Genomic DNA, 22,339 nt, shown 5'->3' with positions numbered 1-22,339 from the left:
ATAATATATATATATATATATATATATATTATATATATATATATATATATATATATATATATATATATATATATATATATATATATATATATATATATATATATATATATATAATCAAATTATCTGATCAGTCATTTCAACTTAAATTATAATACGCTGGCTTAAAAAAATCGAGTTGAATCTCGTACAATCTATAAAAAAAGTTTAAATGAATTATTTTGATTAGTAAAATTAACGTAAAAACATAAGTTGCCATGACTTACTGTAAGCTATGCTATATGTTTTTGTAGCAGCGTGTTTAATGTTTACATATAGCCTATTAAAAAATATATTTTTTATTATTATTTCAAAGCATTGAATCGGTCTTTCCTGGCCGATTCGTCCATTTTAAAAACTGTTTTATATTTGCCGCCATTGATTTCAGGTCAGGACGAGTGAACTGTTGAACGAATTTAAAAGGATCCAAATTCACAATCAATTGCTAACAGGACAAAAGGAATAATATAGTGGAAAATACTATATGCGTTCCTAATCATTCTCTTGAACTGTGAAGCTGAATTTTTGGGGAAGCCACAAAAACCCACCTTGCTCAAACACAAGAGGCCAATCTTCCGCCTTCAGGCACAAACAAAATGGCCCTGGAATCTCCACTGTTGCTCTCACTTAGTGATTTTCACACCTCGATGACTCTCCAACAATTAAAATAATGATCCAGCGCAGAGCACTTATTTTGAAGGGCATGGGTGGATTTACATGTTATGATTGTGAGCGCCTGCAAGATGTGGGTGTCCCTGATGTCAAAAAAAGAGGATGTAATCATAAATTTGACATCAGGTCATTAACGTAAGAACCAACAACTGAAAATCTATTAAAAACACATAGTTAAGCAAGTATGCAGCCTCATAAATGTACACTTAAGGGCGTTTTACACTTGAAATAGTTAACCCTGGGTCGTTTTAAACCCTGGGTTAACATAACTCACATTTCACCCTGCTCCTAGGCTATACTATACCCGGGGTTAACAATTAATTCTGGGTATTCATAAACTGAAGTTTAACACTGTACTTTCCTAAACTACAGGGTTAGCGTCCTTATTTGCATTCGCAGCGGGGTGTCACTGATTGGACGAACGTGGAGCGCGACATGTTTACATCAAGGCTCTAGCATTGCGTGTCCTCATATACCGCCAACTATCATGTTTATCTAGTAGACTAGTAAAGATAAGAATGAAATGGTCTCTACGTTACACTAATTGATGCGTTTTCTATATCGGACACTATTCCCCTCAAATGCTGAAACTACTGTTTACAACGCGCTGTGTTTCCGTGACTGCACAAAGCACGTGAATGTGAGGCACGCGATTGGCTGTCGGTTGCTAGCATGTAGCCTTTAAAGTCCCCATGAAATCAAAATGGAAGTTTTTGGCTTTTAGTATGATAAGTTTGTTTGTTTCGTGGGGAGGGGGGTGGTATTGTTCTTATTGGTTTATTGAAAGGAATTAAATTATTAAAGGGATTTAAAGGATTAGTTTACTCACCCCCATCTTATCCAAGAGGTTCATGTCTGTCTTTCTTTCTTCAGTGGAAAAGAAACAAAGTTTTTTGAGGAAAACATTCCAGAATTTTTCTCCCCATCATAGACTTCCATGGCAATCAAAATGTTGAAGGTCCAAATCAATGCAGTTTCAAAGCGCTTCAGAAGCTCTGCACGAGTAAAGTAAGAAAAAGAAAGAAAAATGGTAAAAGTTCCAGTTCTATTGTAGTTATGAAGTAAACTATTGGCAAATATTATATATATATATATATATATATATATATATATATATATATATATATATATATATATATATATATATATATATATATATATATATATATATATATATATATATATCATATAATGTCATATTATCAATTCAAAATGGTGAAATTTCATTAAAAATGTCAAGTAGTTTGCATCACTTGATTTGTGGGTCGCTGAATGTTTTTATCTTAAAACAGTTGTCAAATATTAAATGTTTAGCTACTTACATCTTATGACGCACTCTTTCACTGCCAAAGTGTTGCGTAGGAATTCGCACTAATAGTAAGCCCCGCCTTCTTTGATTTGATGGGCCATCTCAATCATTCTGACAGTGACAAGCGCTGTTAGACCGCTGAGGCAGACCAACCTAAACATGTAACATTTTACTTTTGTCATCCTAGCAACAAACAAAACAGTGTGTAATGAAGTACAGCATAGCAGCATAAAAAATATCAAATATTAGGGGGATTTGTCCATTTCTAATTATTTGGGGGCACTTGTCTATGGTGGTTACGGCCCTGGTATAAGCCAAGCTACTGTGCTCCAAAACAACAGCAAAATTTGTATTTAGAAGATATACACATTCAAAACTTACTCAATGATTTTGATGACATCACTGCACTTCAGCTTCTCATCAGATTTTCTGTCCAATCAAATGCGCTCTAGAATCTGAAGCCCCGCCCCCTACATAATAAATAGACTCTGAAGCTGCAGCTAAAAACGGTCACTTGTTCACATGTTTACTATTTTTTACATGGTGAGTGGCACATAGTGCACTATATGGGGATAGGGAACGATTCAGACAGTGTAAACATGCTTTCCATTGGGGCGAGTCTGGTTTTACATTAGGGTCAGGTCCAGACACACAATAGTACAGAGCGGATCATATGCACGAGTCGGCACAGACCACAAAACGTATTTGAATTCTGCACAGAATGCTATATTTTAAAGCGATAATGGAGGATATTAGGAGAAACGGTTTGAGATTAGGAGGAAAATAGCGGCTTTAGTGAGCTCAACGGCTCTGGCCGAGCTGTGATAGAAACTAAACGCTATTAGCCATTTTAGAAAAGGGGAGGAGCTGCTCGATATGTCCCGCCCTGTCTTCCAGTTTCAGTGGAAATTATACATTGAATGAAGCTGTGTGTTTCAAGGCACTTCAATGGGCCTTTAACTCTTTCCCCACCATTGTTGCGATCATCAACATTGAACAGCATATAAATCAAAACTGCCTAATGTTACTGAATGAAATGTCGACCCAGGATGAGGTATAGCACTGTACAAGCTTTGGGAGTGGTGTTGGTCTCGATCCATCTATGTTTTGATCATCATTCTGAATCCAATCTATAGTCTTTAGCCGTGTTTCCACCCCCAGGAACTAGGGACTTTGGGGTGGTACTTGATATGTTTCGACCGCAGGAACCGGTGTCTAAATGAAGCTCCGGGTAAAAATATCCCCCTCAAAACAGCCCTGCTCACTAGGTAGTACTTTTTCAAAGTTCAGGAACTTTCAGGGTGGGATTTGGGCGCTGAACATGCTGATTGGTTGAGTTCGCGCAGTTTTATTTCAACCACTATTTTTAAAAGTCTGTTGCAGACGCGGTGCGTGCATTAAGAGTTGTTTTCTATTTGAATCAACAATGGAGTTTTAAAAATACGACCAATGAGCCGACGACGAGATTCAGGCTTTATTAAATGTATTTGCATAGGACGAAATTCAATGGGAACTGTAAAGTCAAATGCAGTCCTATATCACCGGACTAATTTTCACGGTACTTTAGACTGCGATGGAAACGCAGACAGCAGCAGGTCTGGGGCAGAAAGAGTTCCTGGGACAAATTGTTCCGGGTAATTTTGGTGGAAACGGGGCTTTTGACTAAGGGTGCTTTCACACCTACCTCATTTAGTTTGGTTGAATCGTACTAGAGTTCGTTTTCCCCTTTGGTGCAAATAGATTAGAATAGATGTAATAGATTATGGCCAGGGACAAAACCAGTCGCAGTTTAGGAAATACGCCATGGCCAATGAGCGATGTGGATGTTGTCATGTGACTGCATTTTGGTTCGTTTCAACTGGTTCGGACCAAAGCAATCAGTGGGGTGGTGTGAAAAGGAACCAAAAAAGCAGAAAAATGCTGCAATGTATAATTGTCTGCCCTTGGTTCAGACCAAATTAACCGAACTAGAGATGTGAAAGCACCACACAATTTTATTCTGGGGGCCATGAAATTGTTAAAATTATCAAAAATGCTGGAGGTGGCGGTGCAACTTAAACATTTTTTTAAAACGCTGGTGAGGAAAGTGTTAATTACAAGGGTGAAACATTCCTGTAAAACGCGTTGCTTAGAGCGATGCCGATAACCCGGGGTTAAGTGCAGTGTGAAAAGCTCTTAGCATAAACGAATGAGATGTATATCAGCCAAAATATGCACATTTCGGTTCTAAAACAAATGACCATTTAATTCATTTACAAATTATATTTTGAAATCTGGGGAGAGAAAAAACGCAATGCAAGGCTTTAAAACAGGAGCGAAATGATGGTAGACTCCTCTGCGGTAGGAGATGCCTTACTGGCATTGATTTCAGCTCATTATGTCCTTGGGACGCACAGCCACAAATTCAGAGAAATCATTTTGCTAGGGGGGAGTGCGGCTTGGCAAATTGGCTTCTGGTTCCGTGTGGGAGCCCTCGCTGTGAAGAGCAAAAGAGCAGGGCCCGGTCGGGAGTGGGCAGGCCCAGGCAGGACCGGCTGGGGCCTCACGCTGTGACCACCTCCGTGCCTCTGAGACAAACACTTCACTGGATAATCTCCCCACCGGAGACTCTGCCAAGCCCCATGGGCTCCGGGGGAAGAGTCAGGGCACAGAGGAGCAGTTTCAGATCAAGGCTTAGAGCCCCTCCACGGATGTGTGCAGCTGCATCACTGAATGTTACACGAAAGTCTGCTCACTGCCTAACAATACATACCAGACTTTCCTGTGCCGTTTCGATTCATCATTAGAAAAAGAAGAAGATGATTGCAAATTCATGCATGCAAAACAATGCTATATGCCTATAAATAGAATAAGAAAACTGAAACGGAATAGGGAAAACACTTCTTCTTTATTATCACAATTATTAACACAAGTTGTATATAAGAGAGGGGGAAAAAAACATTGATCAGTTTCAACTGACACGTTTTACAACGCCGGGCTTCTTACAGAAGTAATAAATCACATTTTCTATTGACAGAACAAGCTGACAATATTCAAATGTGGAAAAATCCATTTTCAGCTCAAGTAATCCACCGTTAGGAGGTTTCCATCTTGTATCCATGTTTTTCAAGCTCCGCTCTTAAAAGAAAGGAAAAAAAGTGGGGGAAAAGTTAAAAAGTGCAATAACGCACAAAACAAATTTAAATTGATAAAAGTAATAAAAGTGTCACATTAAAACAGTTGTATCATCATTATTATTATTAATATAAACTTTTGTATTTCTAAATTTAAAATAAAAAAATATATCAAAATGTAATAATCATAAAATTACAACTTTTTTGTACTATTTTTCTCAATTAAGTAAGAAGTCTCATTAATCATGTGTTATTCACGAACAAACATTTCCAGTGTTGAAAATTCAAAAAGCATTTCACGAGAAATATCAATAGATTTATAGCTTTTAGGCTTCAGGAAAAGGGAAATTAATGCGTTTAATATGGGAAACGACTGGAAAGCAGAATAGTGATCTATTCATATTTTTTAACTTCAAATATATGTGCAAGCATATTAAATGACTGTATTTAGTGAGGTCAAGTCCTCACACATTGGAAAGTTCGTAAATGTGGTTTGAGGCCACCACGAGTGTTGGTTAGCCATTGGACATTGGATCCCATAGGGACTGTTTTCTTCTAAATGAGTGTAACCACACAAAATTCTTTAAAAAAAAAAAGTGGGTTTCACAGGGTCTGAAGACTCTAGCAACAGACATGAGGACAGCACAACATAATATGCATGTCTACAAGGATTTATTCATTGTGAATTTAGATTAGGCTAGCGCACTCCATATTTAGTATTTAACCATCTATAATTAAAACTTGCCCCAAGTTCTTCTCCGCTTCATATGTATAATTACACAAATTCAGTAAAGACCTACCTCAGCTGATTTGAAAAGTCATCCTCTACATTGTCATCATCCCAGTTATCTTCCCAAACATGAGCATCCTCATCTTCATCCAGGCCTGTCCAGTCTGTGAATGGCAACAATTCAATAAGAGTGACGATACACAGGCCAGCCTAGCTCCACACACACACACACACACACACACACACACACACACACACACACACACACACACACGGTCACTGTACATAGAGTGGAGCTGTACAGGGTCTATTCATTTCTCCCAAAACTAATAAATAAAAGTCGCCAAGTTCAGTACACACACCCAATCCTTGTCGTTCAGTTTAAACTACAAAGCAAAAGAGAAATAATAACTGCAAACAACGTTAAACTATTAGCTTTAGGGGAGCTTAACGTGCTAGCTGCTAATAAATGCGTAGTAATGTTGTTTCTTTACGTAACGTATATGGACTTGAGTGCCCAATTATTTTATAAGAAATATTATAATACATTGTATTTAATTCATGTTAAGAGCGACAAACCAACCGTTTATTGAAAAAAGCAAATAGTATTTAGTTGGTTAGCATAGCAATGCTAGCTGAGTCACTGTCTTATTGTGGGCGTTTATTTACCCTTAAATTAGCAAAAGTGCGCATTTCTTCTAAAACACAATGGTTTTCAGTTCACTTACCCTCTGCTGGGAACTCTTCAAATTCATCATCTTCCTCCAACAGCCCCAAGTCCACTGTTTGTTTCTTCTCTGACATCTTGTGCTAGTGATTCCGCCGTTCAACACAGTTTCTCATGGATGCTCGACGTAATAACCGAGTGTGATGTGCGCATGCGCGTGCGCGTACACATGCGCATGGCTGGGGCCTATATTGCTCATGCACAAGGGTTTCACTGCATTTATTATTTGCCAACCAAGCAGTTTGAAGCGTTGACTTATCAAGGCTTAATATAATGAATATTGCTGAATAAGCATTAAGCGTTATTACAGTAGTTCTGTGAAAATCATAATTGATTTATGGTTTGTGTTTAATTAGGGCAAACAACACACACACACAACAATGAGACATCAATGTTTAATGGTCTCTTAATGTTTTTCAGAGTTATATATATAGGCTAGCTTATCTAGCCTATATATATAGCCAATCATGTGCGCACTTTTGCTAATTTAAGGGTAAATAAACGCCCACAATAAGACAGTGACTCAGCTAGCATTGCTATGCTAACCAACTAAAAACGATTTGCTTTTTTCAATAAACGGTTGGTTTGTCGCTCTTAACATGAGTTAAATACAATGTATTATAATATTTCGTATAAAACATAAGCACTCAAGTCCACATATGTAAAGAAACAACATTACTACGCATTTATTAGCAGAGCTAGCACGTTAAGCTCCCCTAAAGCTAGTTTAACATTGTTTGCAGTTAATATTTCTCTTTTGCTTTGTAATTTAAACTGATAGACAATGATTGGGCGTATATATATATATATATATATATATATATATATATATATATATATATATATATATATATATATATATATATATATATATATATATATATATATATATATATATAGGCCTATATATATATATATAAGCACTCATTTGAAAATTATTTTTAAAAATGGCTGTTTTTTGTTTCATCTCTCTCTCTCTCTCTCTCTCTCTCTCTCTATATATATATATATATATATATATATATATATATATATATATATATATATATATATATATATATATATATATATGTATAAAACAAACCATTTACAAATACACATTTGAAAATGATTTATAAAATTGGCTCTGTTTTTTAATTGTTTTTAACTAACTAATAGTGAAATTCTGCATGAAAATGAGCAGAAACCACACAGATGAAGGCGGATCTCAAAAATCATCTTACAGCCAAAGGCAAGAACATTATAGTCTATATAAATGACAGCACATGGCCCACAAAACCACACATGCCACAATGAAAATTGTCCTGTGGCTCCAATTTGCTGACAGACGGTTAAAACGTTAACCAAGAACCTACTCAGTTATTCTGTTTTGAAATTATTTTGTAATCATCCAAACTACAAATGTAAGTAGACAGCAAAGGGAAGTCATTTAGATACCATGATGACAGTGTAGTCTTTTTTGCTGACAAATCCAGCTAACGCAATAAAAACAACAGAGGACATTCTGGACATAAAGAGATGAGGAGAATCCCATTTTGCTTCAGATAGTGCCAGAAAATGAATTACTAATCGAAATAGTTGCATAAGGCTTAGAAGTCTTGGAATAAAGTGGAAGGATCATTGCAGTCCATCTCAGGTAAAGGCCTGGGAATCTCTCACAGTGTCCGTGGAGCATACCTGAGATTGCAGTTACACTGTGGCGCCTGGAGTCTCAGGAGATGGGGAGGGGGGCCGTCAGCCGGGCTGCCCAGACTGACTCGCAGCCTTTCTTCGTATGTGAGAATGCCTTTCATTGGCCCCTCCAGGACAGTATCGCAACTGAGTCCTCATAGAGGCTCCAACCCTGCCCGGCCAGTCTGGCAGTCTCGCTTCCACCGGTCCTTATCAGGACGGAGATCACAATATGGCCTGAGGGGTGCTATAGGACGAGCAACAGGGACGGGAGGGTTTTATAGGACGGAGGCCGTCATCACCCCCAGCTCCCATCTCACTGATCACTCAGATTAATGACACGACTCTCCTTCTGCCAGTGAAAGTGACAACACACCAGAACATGGGCCTGTCTACCTGTCCAAGTGCTCTTGATGAGATAATCGCCCCTTTCATTCAGCATAAATAGAAGAAAGCCAAATAAGTCAGCGAATGCTTCACCGTGCATGAAGACCGACTGTTGGCGTAAAAGTGCATGGGGTATATGTGAACTTTACTTCTTATTTTCCAGAATGATTGACTCTTGAGGATAATGATTAAGAAAAGCTTAATCATCCAATAAAAAACGTATCTATGTGGAGTGATTTACTTCCTGAATATCTGTCATGTACATCCCATAAAAAATAGGGCACAATGTACTGTAATAATTTAACAGAATTTTTCATATAAATTTTTTTTCAGGTGTTTTACCTGTATTATGAATTTTTATTGCATCAGTGCGTATATGTTAAGGTTAACAGAAATTACTGGATAATGTCCGGGTAATAATCGGCCAGTACCTTTTCTGTTATTTATTTTACGGATTTATTTTTTGCACTCTGGGCACTTGTTTTATGTGATATAATTATATATATATATATATATATATATATATATATATATATATATATATATATATATATATATATATATATATATATATATATATATATATATATATATATATATATATATATATATATATATATATATATATATATATATATATATATATATATATATCAGTGCTGTCAATTGTTTAAAAAAGTAAAAATCTTTTCTGTAATTAATCGTGATTAATCACACCTAACATTAGAGTTTTTAAATATTTTTTATATTGAAATAATTTTACATTTAATCTCTAAATTAATGTAACAACATAAAGACAGTATATTTTGAATAATATATCTAACAGGTGTATACAGAAATTGAATAAAGTTATCAAACACTTCACAGTCTTCACTGCATAAATCATCTTGTAAATATTGGAGGAATGGACCCCAGACCTTGGGAAAATTCTGTCTTATGTTGAACACAAAAGAAGACATTTTGAGGAATGTCTGTAACCAAACAGTTGATGAGCCCCATTGACTTTCATAGTATTTCTTTCAATATAGGCTACTATGGAAGTCAATGGGGTCCATCAACTGTTTAATTGCCGACATTCTTCAAAATGTCTTCTTTTGTGTTCAACAGAAGACAGAAATTCATACGGGTTTGGAACAGCTGAGGGTGAGTAAATGATGACAGAATTTTCATTTTTGGGTGAACTCCCTCATGACAGACATCACAGCACCGGGTTATGTTCCAGGCAACCCGTAACCCGTGTTTTTCCAACCTTCTACCCATGAAAGTGGACTGGAACGGCAGTCAAACCCATGACTTCCCACCCATGAACTCGTACTAGATCGATGTACTCCCAGTTACGAGCTCTGACGTCACATAGCCCATGAAACAACAATGGCAGCCCCAACGGATGCAGTGTTTATGAAACAAATATACAAATAACGTAAAATAAAAGGTACAACAGCTTCTCTTTCCGTATGCGCTGTTTTTCTCCTCCGTTTCCCTCAAATGAGCAAGGAGTAAGCACCATTGGTGATAGAAATTATTGTAAATGAGCATAAGCCCCGTACGGTCCGCCATGCTTCGTTTACATCTAGCCACCACAATTCCTTACGCTCAGGCAGTTTGGCATGACTTTGCCTGGAAAGCTACAAAGTCGTGTGTCGTGGTTTGAAGTTGTAACTTACGGGCTCAAAAACCTGCCTGGAGCATTACACAGCATTAGGCTACTGTCCCTTTAAGACCTGATGACCACAATGATCTAAGGCCCTGTCCCAAATGGCACCCTAAATCCTTACGGTCTTCCTCTGAGTTCGCACTTTCACGATGTGATGCCGCTTTGACTGTCGGGAAAAAGTCCACTGTATAACCAACACCAGTGCGGGCTCGGCAGAAGTGTGCATCGAGGGCGCATGTCGACCTCAAAGGGGGTGCTCGCGAGCACCCTTCTGAGACCTAAAATGACAAATGGGACACCCTACGGCTTCGTGGACTTAACGGACACGCGCAAGCAGCGGCCATTTTAAGTCCACAAGACCGAAAGTGCACATGAAGTGTGCCATTTGGGACAGGGTCTTAGGCCCTGTCCCAAATGGCACCCTAAACCCTCACAGTCTTCCTCTGAGTCCACACTTTCACGACGTAATGCCGCTTTGACAGCCAGGTAGAAGTGCTCTGCGTAGCTCGCGAACTTGCGGGCTCAGCTGAAGTGCGCATAGAGGGCGCATAGCAGCCGCAAAGGGGGCCCTCACGAGCACCCTTCTTTAAGCTTAAATGATGAATGGGACACCCTTCGGTTCTTGTGACCGAAAGTGCACATGAAGTGTGCCATTTGGGACAGGGCCTAAATCTGATATCCTCACAACTCTTTACGGTCATTTAAGAATTTTAAAACTAATTTAAACGAACACCCCACATTTTTGAAAATAGGCTCGTTTTCCAACTCCCCTTGAGTTAAACTGTTGAGTTTTACCGTTTTTGAATCCATTCAGCCGATCTCCGGGTCTGGCGGTAGCACTTTTAACATAGCTTAGCGTAGATCATTGAATCTGATTAGACCGTTAGCATCTTGCTCAAAAATGACGACATTTTTCCTATTTAAAACTTGACTCTTCTGTAGTTACAGTACATTGTGTACTAAGACTTACGGAAAATAAAAAGTTTTGATTTTCTAGACCGATATGGCTAGGAACTATTCTCTACGTTCTCATTCCTACGTAATAATCAAGGAGCTTTGTGCTGTACCATGGGTGCAGCGGCACAATGATATTACACAGCGCCTAGCCATATCAGTCTAGAAAATCAAAAATCTCCACTTTCCGTCGGTCTTAGTACACGATGTAACTACAGAAGAGTTTTAAATTTGAAAAAAATATCGAAACTCATTTTTAGTGAGATGCTAACGGTCTAATCAGATTCAATGATCTATGCTAAGCTATGCTAAAAGTGCTACCGCCAGACCCGGAGATCGGTTGAATGGATTCAAAAGCCTAAAACTCAACTGTTTAACTCTAGAGGAGCAGGAAACTGAGCCTAATTTCAAAAAAGTGGAGTGTTCCTTAATTTAAGACTGTGCTCACGAGGATACTCAACAAAATGGACATTTTGGCATACTTGTGTGTGTTTTTGTCAGTCCCTTCACGCATGAAAGAGAACTCAACGTGGCCACGAGTCGTGTGAGTTATATAAGCCAGACGTTACAGATATCAATTCTTATATGTGCGTCTTATCGCGCTTGAATTGTTCAATAGCACTTGAATGAATGATAGCATGATCATATACTGTAGCGCAGCCAAGGATGACAGAAAAAAACTGATGCTGAGTTAAACGGAAAAAAATGAATAAATCAAATGCATTAACACGCTAATTTTGACAGCCCTAATATAACATTAGTGTGATGGCACTCCAAAAGTGTATATTTGTGAAAATAAGTTTAAAATCAGCATTTTCTCCAACCCATCTTTCTTCCTATCTAATTCAACAGTCTGTCAATAGGAATTTTACTCTCATATTTTTCATCTGTGTTTCTTGAAAAGGCCTGTCAGCTGGAGCTTGAGGTACAGTTTGCCAACAGCCTAATGACCCTTTATGGCAATACAATCTGATGTCTGTCCCAGCCGTCCGGTAATCCTGTCCACCTTTGCGGCTTAGTTATGCTCAGGCTTAAGTTGCATATTTTGTATTTATCAGGATTTTGCTGATAAATGCTATCAGCAAGAGAGAAATGAAATATGGGAGGTCTATCTCAAGTTGCAAGAACAGACAGTTATTTCAGGACTGAACCACCAGTGATGCATGTAGTGGTTATTCTCTTATATTTATCACTTTGTGTTTTTCAGTTCGTGCCGTTTTATAAAAACCTCACAGTGAAAAGGATGCATATGCTTTTCTGTTCCATGCATTTTAGATAACCGGTTTCCATCAGTCTGTCACTTTTCCACAGATTTGCTGCGAAATGCATATCTGTCCAATACAAACATACTCAGAAACAAAGAAGTCCATGCAACTCGAAATAAACTCAGAATAAAGGAAATGTTTTCCAATGTAAACACTCCATTATTTAGAGTACATCAGTCATGGCTACATAAACAAGCCAAAGCCATATTCTGCATATAATGTTAATTTTACTCATTATTTATATGAAATGCTCTTAAAATGATTCATGACACACACAAAAGGATAGCAACTTATGGGGTCAGGTGTGAAGCCATACATGAACAGTGTGAACAAATTGTCAAACCACAATTTCATCAGGCCCTCTATCAAATTATGATGCAAAATTTGGGCACAATCATTTTTTAATTCCACATTCCACTTGAAATGACAATAAACATTGGGCCTCAGCCCTGCTTGTGTGAATGGAGCATTATTAAATGAATATCTATTAAACAGAATTCTGGCAACACAATGTTTAGGAGTTGCAATGGTCATATTTGTCTGAATTCACAGTAGTTCATTGTGATTGGTGCATGGCTTATACTGAAAGGTCTCTCTCTCTCTCTCTCTCTCTCTCTCTCTCTCTCTCTCTCTCTCTCTTCCTCTCTCTTTCTTTCTCTGGAACGACATTCTCAAGTGAATGTCGCTCATCAAGGGGCTTACGGAGTAAGTGATAAAGTGTTCCACTCTAATACCTGCCCGCTTCTCATCTGTCATCTATAAAGAGGATTGGAAATGAAGCAACATTCTTCAGGATATAATGACCTCCGAAGCATACAGAGGGATATTGTAAAACATATAAATGGAGAGGGGAAAATGTGTTTTGGGTTTGATCAAAGAAGTAAAACTGCAGTTGATTATGACCATGATCAGTTGAAATATACATAGGCCTACTATAAACCATATACAGTCTTGCTCAAAAGTTTACACACCCCTTGCAGAATCAGTGAAAATGTGAATAATTATAAGAAAACAAAAGGGATCATATACAAAAGGCATGTTATTATTTTATTTAGTACTGTCCTGAATAAGAGACATAAAAGATGTTTCATATAGTCCACAAGACAAAAAAATAGCGCCATTTATAAAAATTACCTTGTTTAAAAGTTTACGATTCTCAATACTGTGTTTCGTTCCCTGGATGATCCACGACTTGCCTTGTGATGGTTGTTCTTGAGTCCCTGTTTGTCCTGGGCAGTCAAACTGCTTAATGTTCTTCATAAAAAAATCCTACAGGTCCCACAAATTCTTCAGTTTTCCAGCATCTTTTGTAAAACCTGTTTGATTTTAGATCCATCTTTTCACACTGAGGACTAATGAGGGACTCAAACACAACTATTTAAAAAAGGTTTACACATTCACTGATGCTACAGAAGGAAACATGATGCATTAAAGGAGTTCACTTTAAAATGAAAATTAATGTTTCCAAGCTTTATAAGGGCAGTGACGGGGTCCATTGAGTTTGATGCTCAAAAAAGTGCATCCAACCATCTCCAGAGGTTTAATAAAGGCCTTCTGAAGCGAATCGATCGAGTTTTGTAAGAAAGATATCCATATTTAAAACTTTAGATGGTAAAATATCTAGCTTTCGCCAGACTGCCTTCTGTATTCAACTTGCGTATCTTAAAGGGGCTATATGCAACTTTTCCCCAAAAATAAACGTAACAATAGCCTTTTTATTTTACCATTTATGACTCAAACATCTCCTGATGAGCCTACTGACACCTTGTCCGCTCACAGTGGGTGCACCTATAAGCCTGTATCCTATTCTTCCTATTTTCTGTCGGGTTGGATTTTTCCCGCGCTGTCTGCAGATGTGACGTCACCACCTCTGCGAGAGCGAGCAGAAAATAAGAGCAGTTCTGTTTTTTGGCCACAGGTGTCTGTAGCGAGTTTAAATTTCAGAAAAACGCATATAGCCCCTTTAACGTAGAGTAAGCGTTATGAAATATGGATATTTTTCTCGATCGATCGATTCGCTTCAGAAGGCCTTTATTAACCCCCGGAGCCGTGTGGAGTAAGTGTATGATATGAGTTTATTAAAGGTGCTCTAAGCGATGTCACACGTTTTTTAGGCCAAAACATACAGCAAACATCTCGCAAAAAAATGCGGTCTCTGTAGTCCGCCTAAGCACCACAAACTGCAACAAAAACAAACTGATGCAGGCTGCACCACGAAGCACAACAAACAGTGCTCCAGCCAATAGCCGACAAAAATGATTTCCACCCCCAAATCATTCTTGTCGGTTATCCATAGTTTTCAGTCACATGAAGCCTTGGAGGGCAAAACCGCCATAGAACTCCATAGAACGGCAGCACAAGCCTGTCAAATTTCCATCTTAAAACAAAAATATGTGAACAAGATGCATGTTTTGGGCACTTATGATCCATATACAGCACCTGCTGCAGTATTTCAATCACTGAAAACAGCGGGACGTTTTTAAAACGCTTAACGTGAAAAACACTATAGGGTGAGTTGCACCAATAAGGATTAAATTAAGCAAAGTTTAAAGGATTTGCTGATATGGGTTTTTATTTTAAATCGAGTCGTTGCACCACTTCAACTGACGACAGGCTAAAGAATCCTTAGTGCAACCCACCCTTAAAGTGCCGTAAATGTACTAAAACAGTGATATTAAAAGATCAAATTCAGTTGACACCTTTTTGATGATGCATACTATACAGGCGAGTAGATGAGGCAAGAATATGAACGCAATGTGTTTTCTTTATAATGGGTTTCGATGGGGAAAACACCTAACGAGAAACCTTGTGTTGCACTAATATTCTGTATTCGTCTGCTTTCCTGTACAAAGTATGCAACATCAATAAGGTGTATATTGAATTTGGTATTTTAATATCACTGTCTTACCGCATTAATAGTGACTACAAACCTGGTAAAAATGACTAGCGGGCAATGGAGGAGAGCCTTGTTTTGCCCTCCATGTGGGCGTTCCTATAAGCGTGTAACACGTGAAAACTATGGATTGGCTGGAGCACTGTTTGTTGTGCTTCGTGGTGCAGCCTGCACCAGCTTGTTTTTGTTGCAGTGTGTGGAGCTTAGGCGGACTACAGAGACCGCGTTATTTTTACAGTGTGTTCAGGGAACAGGCAGCTAGCGGATAGCGAGGAGATGTTTGCTGTATGTGACAAAAAATGTTTTGGCCTAAAAAACACATGACATTGCTTAGAGCACCTTTAATATAACTCTGATTGTGTTAATCAGAAAGAAGAAAGTCATATAGGCCTACACCAAGGACGGCATGAGGGTGAGTGTATCCAAACAGCAATCTCCCGCAGTTTCTCTTGAAGCCAATACGGAAGTGACTTAAACTGCAATTCATCAACTGGCCACTAGGGCTCCACAGGCTTCAGAAGGGAGCAGAATCTCATTGAGCCCCATGTTAAAATGCCCAACTTTACAGCAGAAAAAAACATGTTTACAGCCTGGTAAAAATTGTGGTTTTGGTCTATACGGCTAATTTTGCCCTTCATGACAAATGTGAGGGGGGTGAATTTTTGTATAACTCATTTGTTTACATTATATAAAGCCTTAAAGTTATGCATAATTAATTAAGGGTGTGACCACTTTGAGAAACAGGTGGATAGCCACTGCTGTCACTACTAGGCGTTTGTCTGCTGTCTGTTACTCCACCCACTCCACCTGTTAGCTCCTCTTTGCCCATTTTCAGTTGCCTGGGAGTGACGAGTGGTGACGCGCTGCCAAGACGGCAACGGCCGCACTTTAGGCTTCAGAAATGCTCTTCAGAAACTTATGGGTGACGTCACGGACACTACGTCCATATATTTTTTTTTTACAGTCTGAGTATATCATTGGGTAATTTTCATTTTAAAGTGAACTACTTCTTTAAGAGCTGGGGTGGACACTTTTGAACAGGATGAAGATGTGTAAATTTTCCTCATTCAGTGCTGCCCTTTGGAAGCAACAGAAGATACTTTCATGTCTCCCAGAAGACAAATTAAGTACAATTTACCTTGATCTTCAAATACAAAAAGTTTTCACCCCCGGCTCTTAATGCATCGTGTTTCCTTCTGGAGCATCAGTGAATGATAGTCCCTCAATTGTCCTCAGTGTGAAAAGATGGATCTCAAAATCATTCAGTCCCTGCTGGAGAGGGTTCAAATATGCAAAAGATGCTGGAAAGCGGAAGAATGTGCAGGACCTGGAGGATTTTTCTGAAGAACGTTGGTCAGTTTAACTGCTCAGGACAAACAAGGGACTCAACAACAACCATCACAAAACAAAAAAACAGCTGTGGATCATCCAGGTATTAAGAATCAAGGGTACATCAACTTTTGAACGAGGTAATTTTGATAAAGTCTATATGTAAACATATTTTATGTAAAATGTCTTATTCAGGACAGGGCTAAATAAAAAAATAACATGCATTTTGTATGATCCCTCTTATTTTGTTAAAATGATTCACATTTGCACAGATTCTGCAAGGGGTGTGTAAACTTTTGAGCAAGACTGTATATTGTCGTCCATCATAATTACAATTCAAAGTTAAACTGAAACGATAGTGATTTAACCAGTGTTTTATACTCTCCTTGATTTCATGTTGAACAATGTAATATGGAATTGAGTAATGCTCACCATGTGACATAGGCCCGGAAATAGCCCTGATTGGACTGATTGATAAATGAAGCTGCCCTTGTTTTTGAGCATGCCCTTTCAGCTCTGGACTTTGTCCAGGAAAACCTCTAACAGCCACTTATTAAGTAGTTAGACTCACAAGGCTGTGTATGCAGTGGTCACCTGGGTGTGTGTCTGCCGGCTCTGAGACCCCATTGGTCAACGGTGGACTCTCGGTTTGCGAGCTGGCAAGATAACACAGCGGGCATAATCCTCATTCTTCTCCCTTGAGGTCTGAAGTAGCATGTTTTTACAGCTTGCCGGGTTGTTTAGCGACGTAATTATTAGCATTTCTTGTAAACATTCTGCATTACCTCCAATGAGTCTTTGTCCCCTTGACCCGCGTTTTACAGGCTCAAAGAGAAGTCGCCGCAAAGTGGAGGAGGCGTGAATGTTTTTGCAACTCTCAAGAAAATAAAATTACGGATGACGCATTGAGTGAGACAGCTTATTTCCAAGATAGCATGCATTGCAAGAAGCGTTTCACTTGAAGTTCACAAAAACATGGAGAGCAGTTTGCGGCTAATGGCGGATCTGATCGAATTATGCAAGTGTGGTCACAAAACACACCAAGCGTACAAGTCATTATTATTATAAATTGTTTGTTTTTTTGGCTTCACTATAATTTGTGATATTTTAACACACCCTGGAGTCTAAGATCCCCTAATTAATATGGAATGGGGGAGAAACAAGTTTGTTTACATGATGCCTGGATACATTTTTGCCCTACAACCCCATTTACACTTGAGTATTCTGGCAGCACGTGCGCAAGGATCAAATTTGTTAGGAAGTGCATGATTAAGTGTATTTAAAATATTGCATATTGAGCCATTAGGAGAATCGTCTCGGTTCCTGAGCTGTAGACAGGTCGCATTTAACCAATATGACTGCCTGGGTTTTTGAAACTATCACACTATGTGTGTCTGTAAGTTAGGGCAAGAAACCAAGAAAAATGAACTAAAGTATAGCCAACGGTGAAGTTTGAACAGCTCGGCCAGTGACAAGCTTTTAAGGACACCAGAGCACCATGGGTAGTCTGCAGATGAAATACTAGGGGGTGAAAGGGAAAGTAGTGATTTGTCATTAGGACTTTTCAAAGAGTAGTGATGCCAAGGGTCCAATTTGTGGTTTTTATACCTGCCTTCTTCAGAACACACATCAAGTTCTTTGTGAGGAATATAATGCTGGGTTTTTTTCACATTGTAACAGAGCTATATGGGAAGATATTCGCTGGAAATGTAATACATTACATTTTGGCATGTCTGAGGAAGATAAAAAAAAAACATGTAAATGATTTTTTAACAATGCTACAAGTAGCGCTGACAAAAATATGAGGCTCATAGACTGCAGATGAATACAGTGTGACTCCACTACTGAGTGTTTAATGGCATTCTCAATTTGCGTCCCAAAAATGTATCATATAAAATCAACCTTTTAATTCTTAAAATTATATATTCAATTATAACATTCGATTTTTTAGTTATAAATATATAAATGCAATACATATCAAAGATCAAAACCAGCACAAGATGTTTTCATATAAGTTTAATTTTACTTTAAATTATTAACAATAAATATAAAAAATCAAATCCATCCAGCACTGGATAGTGTATAAGATATTAAATTATTATAGTCATAATATAAATGCAACAAGGTTTGAATAACAATAATACAATTAATGATAATATAAACGTTTAAAAATAAATAAAAGCGATCAAAAAACAGCACCTTTAAAATTCTTCAAAATATGTTCCTAGCATTATTTATATAAGTTTATAAAAGATTATAGACTGTGAGAAAGGAACATATGGAACAGTTTAAAGGGATAGTTCACCCAAAAATACAATTTTATAAGAATAACTCACCCTTATGTCATTCCAAACCCTTTCGTTCATCTTCAGAAAACAAAATGAAGATCTTTTTAATGAAATCTGAGCGCTTTCTGTCCCTCCATTGACAGTCTACGCAACTACCACTTTCAAGCCCCAGAAAGGTAGTAAAGAAAAACATCGGCTGCATCTGAAACCTGGAAAATGCTGCCTTCGGGGGACACATTTCAAGGTAGGAAGGCATCAAGGCACTTCCGAATCTAATGTTATAGCTTCACTTCCTGTCGCCTGAGATACCTTCATCTGATCGATTTTTGAAGGAAGCATGTATCCTTGGCTGCCTTTGACATCCCACAATCCTGTGCGCTCCATTCTGTGACAGTTGAGCTAGGAAAAAAAAGATGGCGTCCGAAAGTTGCAACGTTTTTGACCAACATTTTCCACTTCTGATGTAATTTCTAGTGAGAAATTACTAATGTAGTAATTAAATATTTGTTTAGTTCTCACCAAAGCTCGCTCTATTTTGCTGTAGATCATTAAACTGTAACGCTGCCTTAGATGTCTGTCCGAAATTTGTTTCGTGCAGTGCCTTCATGCACAAACGCTGCCTTACAAGCCATTGTCGGATAAGGCAGCGAGGCAAAGAGTCAGCTGCCTAGGTTTTTGGACACAGCCATCAAAAAGTAATCCATGTGACTCCAGTGTTTTAGCCTCAGTTATTACTTTGTGTGCGCAAAAAAATCATAATTTACCACTTTATTAACAAAATATTAATATCCAACAGGCGTTCACGAAAACACCACAATGCAGAAGGTACGTGTGTCATATGGATGTGAGGGCAGTTGTTGCATGAATGAACCACGCCTGGGGTGAATGGAGGAACAGAAAACTCTCAGATTTCATTAAAAAGATCTTCATTTGTGTTCCGAAGATGAATGAATGCTTTACGGGGAAATTGACATCATTTTCATTTTTGGGTGAACTAACCCTGCTGTCCGTAACTTTTTTTGTGTTCAAGATTTACAAAAATTATATAATGAGAATGTACAACATGAATCCATTTTCCAAACCGTGTTTTTGTCTTACCCTGAATCATTAATGGTACACTTATAATAAGTGTTTATATTGGGACTATTTCAGACCGGTCTGGTGGGAACCGCTGCGGAGGAGCACAGTCCCTGCGTAAATCGCCATAGACATAAACAGAGAGAAGTAGCTCCGGCTGCAATGTTCTTCCGTAAGACGCAGTTCTGTTTATTACTGCCATCGTTTCTTGACCTACTTGTTGATGAAGGGACGTCACTGTCTGTCGTTTCGACATTTGCAGCTCTTCTGAGGCGCTAGAAAATCACAGAAGGTACGGGTGTCTCGACAAATTCACAAATGTTGAAATCGTCTCTCTTCACTGCATGCTTAGGGAAACCTATACAATATTTTCTCGGGGAAACTTATAGCCTATATGATCCAGAAAGCGCGTGCTGATTAAAACAAAAACTTGAGAGGAAACAAACATGTCACTTATGTCGAGGACATGTTAATATTTTCCGGAAGATAATATTTTATCCGCGCGATAATATTTCACGAGTTGTTAGCGTCAATGCTAATTAGTTTATGGCTGCGGAAAGTCATAGGCCTACCGTCAGTGTGTCAGTCATCAGTGACTCCTCTATTTACACTATGTAAAAATAGCTGTTTTTTTCTTTGCAATAAGTGTAAGTAGTTAAATGTTGTTTATACTTATAGTGGCAGATACTATTTGCACCTCAGTGTTGTTGTACATTAAACAATACACAATAATAACATTAATGATTAATATTTATTAAAATTATTAAATGGATGCAGCCTTATTGGGACAATAAAGCCCTGGCTACACCTACATTCTGAAAAGATATGGTTCTTTAAAGTTTCTTTATTCTACTTAGAACCGTATGGCAGTCCTTCCAGAAAAATGCGGCTTTTTTTTGTGATTGTTGCGGGCAAAAATCCTTGATTATGCGGCACGTTTTCTTAAAAAATGCGATGAAAAATGCGGGATATTTATGCAATTTTATGCGATAAAATTGCGGGAACTTGCAAAAACTGCGGTTTGATGAGAAAGAGAAAAAAAGCACTACATCACAGAAAGTGCTGGAATATTTAAGTTCTCATCTTGTTTTATTGAAGACCTTAATAATGGCTCAAAATTACAAAACATTTAGTCAATCAAGTTCTGTAGCTTTACAAAAGGAATATGCTACAACTTCTGAAAAAATTAATAAATAACTTCCTGTTTTACAGATGTCGCTATACAAAACAGACATTTGAGTGCTTCCAATGCACAAAGTGCAATCTCTTAAAGGGTTAGTTCACCTAAAAATGAAAATTCTGTCATTAATGACTTCCCTTTATGTTGTTGGACACAAATTAAGATATTTTAGTTGAATTCCGATGGCTCAGAAAGGCCTCCATTGGCACAATGTACACTCTCAAGACCCATAAAAGGTAGCCTACTAAAGACGTCGTTACAAAGTCCATCTCATTACAGTGGTTCTACAATAACTTTATGAAGCGACGATAATAGTTATTGTGTGCAAAAAAAACTAAATAACGACTTATATAGTGATGACTGATTTCAAAACACAGCATCATGATGCTATGAATCATCGAGTCGATTCATGATTCGGATCGCGTGTCAAACTGCTGAAATACGTGACTTTGGCGATCCAACCCTCTGAATCGACTCATTGATTCATAACGCTTCAAACCGCTGAATCAACTCATTGATTCATAACGCTTCAAACCGCTGAATCGACTCATTGATTCATAACGCTTCAAAGCTGTGTTTTGAAATCAGTCAGCACACAGGGAAACTGCTTTGCTCTTTTGCTGTTATTTTTGTTGGCCAATGGGAGTTTGTGCTTCATCATGGTTTCACCGGTATCTATGGTTTCTCCACGGGGTTTGAAGCTTTTCGATGACGTTCGCGTCGGGTAATCACGTCACTTCAAAACGTTCCCATGGCAATAGGCGGAAATGGCGGCTCTTGTGTGAAGTAAACGAACATTTTTCAACTTTCTGCTAATATATATGACTTTTTTTGCAACGAAAATGCGGGGATTATGAAATCATGATAGCCCCGCATATTTTGCACGCGGAAATAGGCAATTTATGCGGCGAAAGTGCGGCGTATTTGAAAAAATGCGGCCCCCGCATGAATATGCGGACTTTGGCTGATTATGCGTTAAATCACGCGATCGCATAATCGCGTTTTTCTGGAGGGACTGGTATGGTCTTGATGAACCCTTTATATGCTGAAATGG

General features: G+C 38.2%; 1 protein-coding gene across 1 annotated transcript; it reads right to left on the bottom strand.

Moving 5' to 3' along the window:
• Positions 1-4,885: 4,885 nt before the first annotated feature.
• On the bottom strand, positions 4,886-6,723 carry sem1 (SEM1 26S proteasome subunit). Its single transcript, XM_079828461.1, has 3 exons — positions 6,589-6,723; positions 5,931-6,024; positions 4,886-5,134 (listed from the first exon to the last, which is right to left on the bottom strand). The coding sequence occupies exons 1-3, from the start codon at positions 6,662-6,664 to the stop codon at positions 5,092-5,094; spliced, it is 213 nt and encodes a 70-aa protein (XP_079684587.1). The 5' UTR covers positions 6,665-6,723; the 3' UTR covers positions 4,886-5,091.
• Between the last annotated feature and the right edge of the window lie 15,616 nt (positions 6,724-22,339).

Source organism: Gobio gobio, assembly GCF_949357685.1.
Source record: "Gobio gobio genome assembly, chromosome: 11".
Classification (NCBI taxonomy): Eukaryota; Metazoa; Chordata; class Actinopteri; order Cypriniformes; family Gobionidae; genus Gobio; species Gobio gobio.
The sequence above is the reverse complement of the archived record's forward strand: the minus strand, read 5'-3'. Positions and strand labels throughout refer to the sequence as shown.

Excerpts from the sequence above, each read along its gene's own strand:
- sem1 (XM_079828461.1), bottom strand. The coding sequence starts at position 6,664 with ATGTCAGAGAAGAAACAAACAGTGGACTTGGGGCTGTTGGAGGAAGAT. Across the intron at positions 6,025-6,588 it reads TGAAGAGTTCCCAGCAGAGG|ACTGGACAGGCCTGGATGAA; the intron begins GTAAGTGAACTG and ends TGCCATTCACAG. Across the intron at positions 5,135-5,930 it reads GACTTTTCAAATCAGCTGAG|AGCGGAGCTTGAAAAACATG; the intron begins GTAGGTCTTTAC and ends CTTTCTTTTAAG.